Here is a 10099-nt window from a genome sequence, read left to right as displayed (position 1 = left end):
ATTGCATTCCATATTGGGGGGGAGGGGAAGGAAGGGAAGAAAATTTGAAATTCAAGAACATGTAAAACTAAGTGTTATAAACTAAAAATAAAAATCTAATTTAAAAAAAAAAGAAAAGGGACAGGGTCAAAGGAAAAAAATTGAATAAATGGGGAATGGGATGGGATGGAGGGAAATATAGTTAGTCTTTCACAGTTTGACTATTATGGAAGTGTTTTACATAACAATACACGTATAACCTATATTGAATTGCTTGCCTTCTCAAGGAGGGTGGGTGGGGAGGGAAAAAGGGAGAGAATTTGGAACTCAAAGTTCTGAAAACAAACGTCAAAAATTGTTTTTACATGCCACTGAGAAATAAGATGTACAGGCAATGGGGTATAGAAATCAACCCCTCCCTACAAGAAAGTAAGGGAGAAGGGGATAAAGGCAGGGGGGAAGAGTGGGGTGATAGAAGGGAAGGCAGACTGGGGAAAGGGGCAATCAGAATATATGCCATCTTGGGGTGGGGGGAAGATAGAGATGGGGAGAAAATTTGTAACTCAAAATCTTGTGAAAATGAATGTTGAAAACTAAAAATAAATAAATTAATCATATTTTAAAAAACGTATGAGACTGTCAAAAGATGAACACATGTAAGATGTAAAATAACAATGAGATTTTTAAATAACTTCAACATAGATGTACAAGAGATATCATGTGAGTGTATGTGATGATCTGCCAAACAATTAACAGAACATTTCCACATTTCTACTATGTCCCTATTTCTGGTACCTTAATTGCTCCTTCTCCCATTTCAAATTCCTTTTATGCATTGTCTTACCCCACTAGAATATAAACCCCTTGAAGGCAAGGACTGTCTTTCTTTCTGATTATATTTGTATTCCCAGCCCTTAGCATGGTACCTGGCACATAGTAAGAACTTACTGAATGCTGGTTAATTTGTTGTTGATGACTTATTGTAAATACTTATCACGAGTACTACAATAGGAGATAACTAAATATCTCATAAAATGATGTTTCTCTTTTTTGCCATTTATTTTATTTTGAGTATTTTTTCCAATTACATGTAAAGATAGCTTTCAGCCTTCATCTTTTGAAAGATTTTGAATTTTAAATTTTTCTCCCTCTTTCCTTTCTCTCCCCCTCCCCAAGATGACAAGTAATCTGATATAGGTTATACATGTGCAATAATGTAAAACATATTTCCACATTAGTCATGTTGTGAAAAAAGAATCAGAACAAAAGGAAAAAAAATACCATGGAACCCCACCCCCTCCAAAAAAGTAAAAAGAGTATGCTTCCATTTGCATTCAAACTCCTTCAGTTCTTTCTCTGGATGTGGGTAGCATTTTCCAACATGGGTCTTTTGGAATTATTTTGGACATTTCATTGTACTTCTGAGAAGAGCTAAGTCAATCATAATTGATCATTGCACAGTGTTACTGTTACTGGGTATAATGTTCTGGTTTTGCTCACTTAGCATTAGTTCATATAAGTCTTTCCAGGTTTCTCAGAAATCTGTCTGCTCATTGAAATGATGTTTCTGGTAGCCTTTGGGTGTACAATAAACAATTGTCTTGGATCATTGTATTGATCAGAGTAGCTAAGTCTTTCACTGTCGATTATCATTGCAAGATTGCTATCACTGTGTTCAATGATGTCTTGGTTCTGCTCACTTCGCTCTTCATCAGTTCACATAAGTCTCAGCTTTTTTCTGAAACCATCCCCCTCCTCATTTCTTATGGCATAATAGTACTCCACCACAATCATACACCACAACTTGTTCAGCCATTCCCCAACTGATGGGTATCCCCTCAATTTCCAATTCTTTGCCACCACTAAAAATAAATATTTTTATACACATAAGTCCTTTATCTTTTTCTTTGATCTCTTTGGAATGCAGACATAGTAGTGGTATTGCTGAGTCAAAGGGTATGCACAGTTTGATTGCCCTTTGGGTATAATTCCAAATTCATAAGTCCACCAACAGTGCTTTAGGATCTCTATTTTCCAAATCCTTTCCAACATTTGTCATTTTCCCTTTTTTGTCATATCTACTCTGATAGTTGTGAGGTGATATCTCAGAGTTGTTTTAATTTGCTTTTCTCTTGCAAAGTGAAATGAACAGAACCAGGAAAACATTGTAGACAATATCAGCAACATTGGGTGATGTTTAACTATGAATGACTTAGATCTTTTCAGTAACACTATGATCTGAGACAAGTACAAAGGACTCAGGATGGAAAATGATATCCACATCCAAAAGAACTGACAGACTCTGAATGCGGATCAAAGCATACTTTTTCACTTAATTTTTTGTTGTTTTTTTTCCCTTTCGATCTATTTCTTCTTTCACAATTGTGACTAACATGGAAATATGCTTTACATAATTGTACATATATAATTTATATCAAATTGCCTACCATTTTAGGAAGAGGGGAGGGAAGAAGGGAGAAAAATTTCAATCTCAAAATCTTGTAAAATTGAATGCTGCACATGGGGAAAAATACTATTAAAATTTGCCTTTTTCTAATCAATAGGGATTCAGAGTATTTTTTCATCTGACTGTAGAAAGCTTTGATTTCTTATTCTGAAAACTGCTTATTCATGTCTTTTGATCATTTATCAACTGGGTATTGGCTCTTGTTTCAATAAAGTTGACTCAGTTCCCTATATATTTGAGAAATGAGGCCTTTATCAGAGAAGCTTGTAAAATTTTTTGATATTACTTCATTGTCTATGGTATCTTTGAGCAAAATGTAGTTTCCCTGATTATCTCTTCTAATTAGGTCTATTATTTTTTCTTTTGCTTTGTCTGAGATCACGATTGCTACCCCTGCCTTTTTTTTTTTTTAACTTTAGCTAAAGTATAACAGATTCTTTTCCAACTCCTTATATTATCTCTGTGTGTGTGTCTTTCTGTTTCAAGTGCACCTCTCATAAACAACATCTTGTTTTCTGGTTTCCATTCCACTATCCACTTCTGTTTTATGGGTGAGTTCATCCCATTCACATTCACAGTTATGATTACTATGTATTTCCCTTCATCCTATTTTCTTCTGTTTATCTTTCTATTTTTCTTTTTACTCTGTACCTCCTTAAGTCTGTTTAGCTTCTGCCTACTGCTTCCCTTAATGCATCATCTCTTTTATCACCCCTTCCCCCTTTCTCTTATCCCCTTCCCCTTTATCCTGTTGGTAAGATAGATAACTATACTCAACTGTGTGTGTATATACAAATATATGCATATATATGTATATATATATTCATTTCTCTTTGAATCAATTTCAATGAGAGTGAGTTTCAAGTGTTGCCTGCCACCCAACCCCTTTCCTCATCTACTGTAAAAGCTCTATCTTGTACACCTCTTATATGTGAGATAATTTCCACCATTCTTCCTCTACCTTTCCCTTTCTCATAGGACATACATCTTTCTCACCCTTTCATTTTTTTTTGAGATCATCCCAATTTAATTGACTCTCATTCATATTCTCTGTCTATATGGTTGTTGTTTAGTCCTTTCAGTTATGTCTGACTCTTTGTGACCCCATGTAGGGTTTTCTTGGGAAAGATACTGGAGTGGTTTTCCATTTCCTTCTCCAGTTCATTTTACAGATGAGGAAACTGAGGCAAACAGGGTTAAGTGACTTGTCCAGGGTCACATAGCTAGGACAAATATGAACTCAGAAAGATGAATCTCCCTGATTCCAGGCCCAGCAATCTAGCTACAATACCACATAGCTGTCTATATCAACTCCTTCTAACTGCCATAATAATATAAAGTTCTTAGGCATTATATATATTATCTTCCCACAGAGGAATGTAAACAGTTTGGTCTTATTAAGTCCCTTATGATTTTCTCTTTTACATTTATCTTTTTAATGCTTCTTTTGAGTGTTGTATTTGAATGTCAAATTTTCTATTCAACTTCCGGTTTTGGGTGAATCCAAGGTGGTGTGATCTGGGGAGAGGTATGGACATTGCTCTCCTGGTCTACGGTCTGGTCTTTACCCAGGAAAGGCCCCTGCTCCCCTACAGTTCCAAGTGCTGGCACTTCTCTCTGCCCTGGAACTGTGACCCAGAACTGGGCAAGGGCAATGTAGTTTCCAATCAGAACCAGTTCAACCCAGGGCCAGCACAGGGTCCCGTAATCTCTTTCTGTCCAGTTGTCCAATCCCTTCACCATCTCTGTGCTGAGAGCTCCTGAAGCTGCTGGTGTTGGTGTGGCAGATACCTCCAAGGCCCATAGCTGGTGTTGCTGCTGCTTGTGCTCTGGACAGGCCCCTACCTTGGTGTCAAAGACTTTTCCTGCCAACCTCCTAAGTTGTCTTAGGCTAGAAAAAATGTCTTGCCCTGATTTTTTTTTTGACTTTGCCTCTCCAGGATTTGATTTGAGGTGTTATTTTAAAGTTGATTTTAGGCGAATGTTGGGAGAGTTCATCTGGGTTGTTGTCTCTACAATCTTGCCACCCCCTCCCTCCTTATAGTACTTATAATATTGATGTAATATATGCTATATACTTTAGAGTATAAGACTTCTAGTACTATGAAAAATCCTCATCTCCTTTGCTAAAGCAAATAGCTTATGAAAATTTCTCAAGGACTTGCGAGTTTCATCTATAAAATGGGACAGTAATCCCTGCTCTGCCTACTTGCACAGGACCTCATAGATTACCTAGTCTAATCCACACCCTCACAGACATCTCCATTTACAAAAGCCTCCATTTGAAGACCTCCCTTCATGGGGAACTCCTTACCTATAAGGCGACCAATGCTACTTTGAGATAGTTCTAATTTGTAGAAGGTTTTTTTTACATCTAGCCTAGATCTGCCTCTTTATAACTTCTCCTGATTGACACTGGGAGCCAAGGATGGCAAGTCTAATCCCTCTTCTTACATGACAACCCTTCAGATAACTTCACACAGGGATCTCATTCCCAGCAAGTTTTCCCTTCCTGAGACTAAAAATCCTCAGCTGTTTCAGCTAGTCCTCAATTGGCTTGGTCTCCACTGCTCTCACCATCTTGCTTATCCTCCTCTGAACTAATGGCAAGGATCAAGTGACATCATGTGAAGACACTTCAGAAAGGATTAAGAAAAGGGCAAATAAAAACAAGCAAAAACCCCCAAACAAACCAGGCTCGGTTCCAAAATGCAGTCTTTATTTACACATAAAGGCAACAAAGGGTATGAGCTTTTTATCCAGACCCAGGGTTATCTCACTGTATCCTCAGAACGACCCTGGGATGTAGGTGCTGACATTCTCTCTATTTGACCTTTGAGGAAACTGAGACAAACAGAGGATAAGAGACTTGTCCAGGACTGCACAGTTAGTGTCTGAGGAAATATTGGAACTCAGGTCTTTGTTACCTTCAGGCCCAATGCTCCCTATTGGTTATTCTCAGCAGTAGATTAATGCTTCTTTTTGAGAACTTTAGAAACACCTGTTTTAACTGCCTCCTTTACAATTGCTTTGAGGATATTCTTCAGTAATGTAGGGACCCCTCTTTTGGCTCGGATCGCCTGCAAGATAAAGAATAGAGAGGTTTAGTTTTTTGGGAATAGTGGTAATAACTCCCATTTCCCTAGTTTTACAAACCTAGTGTGATAGTACAAATATAATTGTCCCTGTTTCACAGATAAGGAAACTGGCTCAGAGGAGGAAGTCAGCTGTTTAGAGTCACAGAGCTAATAAGCATGTGAAGTAGGACTTGAACCTAGGTCTTTTGACTCCCAGACCAAGGTTCTTTCTGGTACATTCTACTGCCTTTCTGTGGAAATTACTCTTTTCTGAACCTGTAGTTGGAATTTAGGAATTTGCAGTGTTGAAACCTCTAAGGATTCTGCCTTTCAAGTATATGTAAGATTCTTTTAACATTTGTTTCTTAAGATTTTGAGCTCCACATTCTCACCCTGCCTCCCTTTTCTGCCCCCTCCTTGAGAAGGCAAGCAATTTGATATAGATTATACATGTGAAGTCTTGCAAAACCCAAGAAAAATAAGGTAAAAAAAGTATCTTTGATTTGGATTCAGACTCCATCAGTTCTTTCTCTGGAGGTGGATAACATTTTTCATCATAAATCCTTCAGAACTGTCTTGGATAACTGTATTGATTAGAATAGCTAAATCATTCTCAGGTTATCGTCCTACAATATTGCTCTTTCTGTGTACAATGATCTTCTGGCTCTGCTCACTTCACTTTTCATCAGTTCATAGAAGTCTTCCCAGGTTTTTCTGAAATCATTTTGCTCATCATTCTTATGGCACAATAGTATTCCATTACAGTCATACACCACACCTTGTTCAGCCATTTCTCAGTTGATGGGCATCCCCTTCAATTTCCACTTCTTGGCCATCACAAAAAGAGCTGTTTCAGGGATTCTGTTTTATCCCTTTCTAATGGACTTATAATATCTTGTGGTTTTGTCCTCCTTCCAAAGTGTAAAGTCCATGAGACCAGGGACTGTGTCTAATCTAAATTTTCTAACTCTAGTGCCTTGCACTGCATTTTATATGCAGCAGGTGTTTAACAAATGTTTGTTGTACTGGTTGTACTCTTTATTTCAAGACACAGTTCAAATCTTATTTCTTCCCTAAACCTTCCGGCCCACATCTCTGTTTTCCTTCTTCGGACTCCTATCTATTTTATCTGTAGTGCTCATCCAGCTCTTCCCATGTTCTGGTTACTTACTACCTATGAGATTTGGTGCAAGAAATCATTTGGTCCAACCCCTTCATTTGACAGATTGGGAAACTGAAGGCCTAGAAAAAGTTAAATGACTTGCCCAAAGTCATCCATACAATCAGTGGCAGAGGTGGGAATCAAACCCAGGTCTTTGGGCTATAAATCTGGTGTTCTTGTCACCAAACCAGACTTGTTAATTGATTCATTATAGCTGGTCTTCTGAGCATTTTCCCAGTTGAACCTTTCCTATTTGGCTGCTGTGCAAGATGCTCTAGGGCCAGAAAAGGCATCAGGGACCACTTACTTTCTGACTTGCCAAGGGCACACATCTGACCCACACATTAGCTTCCTCCTCATTGATGGCCGTGATTATTCCCCGACAATATTTCTCCTTCTGGAGAGAGGGGGAGAGAGAGAGAGAGAGAGAGAGAGAGAGAGAGAGAGAGAGAGAGAGAGAGAGAGAAAGAAATGGATGGAAGCTTTATTCTTCAATCACATAGAGAAAATTGGAAATACACAGTACACACATGCTGTACTCCCCCCTTCATCTCTCCCCCAACCCCAGTCCCCAGCAGTCTTCTCTCCCATGCTTAGGACATTAGGATCCTAAGAGTTAGTGTTGGAAGGGACCTTGGAGTCCATGTAGCCCAGTGTTGTCAGAGTGAAAAAGAAATGGGGACCCCTCAGCCATACATAAATATCCCTATGGGTCATTTATTTAGTTATAAAATGCAACTACTTATTCTTCACTTATTTATTTTGTTAAACATTTCCAAGTTAGATTTTAATCTGCTTCAGAACTTTCAGGGGTCTTATTACCATTACTAATATAATTGATTATATTAATAAACACTATAAGTATTTATTTCATTTAATATTAAAATAGAATATGTGAGGAAGAGAAGAGGAGAGGAGAAATGAGAGGGGGAAGGAAAGAGCGGAGAGAGTAGAAAGAAGGAAGAAACTGAGACAGACAGGAAGAAAGGGGGGAGGGAAAGGGAGGAAAGCAGAGGGAGAGGGAGAGAGGTGAGTTTGGAGGGCAGGGGGAGCAGACAAGGGGAGCAGATGGGCGCTTGAAAGGATGGAGGAGAAATGATGCTCTTACCCCATTCTTTTTGAAGGCACATGTGATAGGGGTGATGTTTTCTGTTGTCCGGCAGTCGGTCTCTTTCGCAGTGAAACTCAGGTAGTGGGGCTCTCTGGACGTGTTATTCTAGACACAAGAAGAACAGTTCTAGGCGTTTGTAGCCTATCTCCAAGTCCCCTTTTATCCTGACTACAATACAGTGGGGAGGGGGTACAAATACTGTCTGTTCTATGGATAAAAAGTGTGAATTATGGGACCTGGGTTCTAATCTCTGCTCTTTCACTTCATGTTTTTAAGACCTTCAGCAAGTCACAGAATCCTCAGAAGTCATATAAGCCAACCTGCAGAGAGACCCCTTCTGTAACCTCCCTGACCTGTTTGAAGACTTCCAGTTGTGGAAAACTTTATTACCTGGCTTTTCCTCATTTACTTTTTTCTGTATCTTAGTATCTTCATCTATAAAGGGGAGGGCGTAATACACCCAGTTCTCGCCTTTTGTAAATTTGGCTCCATCTGCGGCTGGGGTGGCTTCCCTTAGCGAGAGGTGCTCAAGTTGGATTTGGGGGGGGGGGGCGGGGATCACCAGGCAGTGAAGCCCCTCCTGCAGCTAGGCTCTAAGCCCCTGGGGCAGCGGAAGCTTAGAGCCCTGGAAGGGGTGGAGCCACATTGATCTCCCAGGGCTGGGGCGAGGGGGCTGGGGGGGACGCGGTTTGGCGACTGAATAGGCCACTTAGGGGAAGTGAGAACTGTCTGTAATCTCCACCAGCACCTAGTGTGGTGCCAAACACATGGTAGGCACTGAATAAAGGTTCCTTGATTTGACCTGCCTGGGGTTGTAATAGAGGGGAACATGCCTTGAAAAGTAAAAAGAACCTGCCCAAGACCGTATTACCAATCAGTGCTGGAGTAGGCACAAGAATCTGTCATTAGGATTCTGCTCATAGAGGCCCCTGGAGTAGGGCGCATATCAACCTTCCACTCTCAATGATTTGCTCTTTCCCATCCTGAGATGGACAATCACGGAATTAAGCTGCATCCACCAGGCAGGTGCTATGTAGTAGAAAGAATGCTAGTCCCCGAGGGAAGAGTCAACCTTGGGTCTTCCCCTAAACATCTGAACATCCACAGTCTTGGCCTCAACTTTCTCATCTGTAAAAGGAAAGCCTCAGTCTAGAAGATCTGTGAGGTTGTTTCTAGCTCCAAATCACCAAATTTGTAGTCAGGTGAGTTGGGTTCAAATTTTGGATTTGTTCCTTACTACCTGCATGACCACTGGGTACTTTAATTTTCCTCTCTGTGAAACAGAGGTCATCATCCTAGTACATTGCCCACCTCTCAGGGGGTCGATTGGGAGGGCAGGTCAATGCAAGGTGTCTTCGAAATGGTGAAACACTATAGAAAAAAGTAGCAGTCATTCTTATTCCCAGGTCAGGAATTCTGCCTCCTGTCCTTTTCCTATGCCCTGTTTCTCATGGTACAATGGAATTGGTCACTGACTTTGGAATCATAGGACCTGGGTTCAAATCCCACTTCTGATACTTATGTGAGTGACGCCAGGTGTCACTTGAGTTTTCTGGGCCTCCTTGCCTGTAAAATAAAGGGGATTGGGCTAGAGCAAGAGTTGTGTCTCCCAGATCCCTTTGAGAGTCTAGAGAAGCCTATGGACTTCTGAAAATAATATTTTTAAATGCATAAAGTGAACTACCTAGGATTACAATGGAAATCAGAGGTAAGTGAACATATTTTTTTTTCTTCCTTTAAATTCACAGATTTCCTGAAATCTATCCATAGACCACCTTCTCCCCCAAGAACCTCTTTAAGGTCCCCTTTATTTCTAGACCTGTGATCCTGGAACTCTGTGCCCGAGCCCAGTTCCTAGCTCCTGTTCCCCTTCTTCTTCTTGTTCCTCCCAAGTACTCACCCAGTGAGGCTGGGGCTCAGCTGCTGTTAACCAGAAGGAATTTGTCTCATTAGTTTCTTCATTGAAATAGGTGACAGCAATTGTCAGGGCATCGAAATAAGTCAGTCCTTGGTTGTTAGTAGCTTTAACCTTAATCAGCCCCAAAAGGAGCAGAGGAAGCACAATTCTGAAGCTTGCCATTTTGTTGTTTGGCTGATAACCCTCCTTTCACTAGGGCCTTATTTATATCCCTAGACATTTTGACAGTGGGGGATGGACCTGGGCCACTCCCAGGGATTAACCAATGGCTTTTCAAATAATTCCAGTTGAGGAGTCTCCTCTTTCTACAGATGCTGTTAGGAAGCGGAGCAAAGAGGGGATTTGTTGATTACTGTACATACACTCCACCTGTTTCCCTCCAAGC

At 40.3% G+C, this 10099-nt stretch overlaps 1 protein-coding gene across 1 annotated transcript; it reads right to left on the bottom strand.

Annotated features, from left to right (window-relative positions):
• Positions 1-5415: 5415 nt before the first annotated feature.
• Positions 5416-9876, bottom strand: LOC118832204 (cathelicidin antimicrobial peptide-like). Its single transcript, XM_036739606.1, has 3 exons — positions 9697-9876; positions 7794-7901; positions 5416-5526 (listed from the first exon to the last, which is right to left on the bottom strand). The coding sequence occupies exons 1-3, from the start codon at positions 9874-9876 to the stop codon at positions 5416-5418; spliced, it is 399 nt and encodes a 132-aa protein (XP_036595501.1).
• Between the last annotated feature and the right edge of the window lie 223 nt (positions 9877-10099).

The sequence above is a fragment of the Trichosurus vulpecula genome, chromosome 9 (assembly GCF_011100635.1).
Source record: "Trichosurus vulpecula isolate mTriVul1 chromosome 9, mTriVul1.pri, whole genome shotgun sequence".
Lineage (NCBI taxonomy): Eukaryota > Metazoa > Chordata > Mammalia > Diprotodontia > Phalangeridae > Trichosurus > Trichosurus vulpecula.
Note: the sequence above shows the minus strand (reverse complement) of the source record. Positions and strands in the feature narration are given on the sequence as shown.

Bases quoted from the DNA above. Each gene is read 5' to 3' on its own strand.
- LOC118832204 (XM_036739606.1), bottom strand. From the start codon at position 9,876: ATGGCAAGCTTCAGAATTGTGCTTCCTCTGCTCCTTTTGGGGCTGATT. The intron at 7,902-9,696 runs GTGAGTACTTGG...TCTTGTGTCTAG, and splicing joins CTGAGCCCCAGCCTCACTGG to AATAACACGTCCAGAGAGCC. The intron at 5,527-7,793 runs GTAAGAGCATCA...TTTATCTTGCAG, and splicing joins GTGCCTTCAAAAAGAATGGG to GCGATCCGAGCCAAAAGAGG.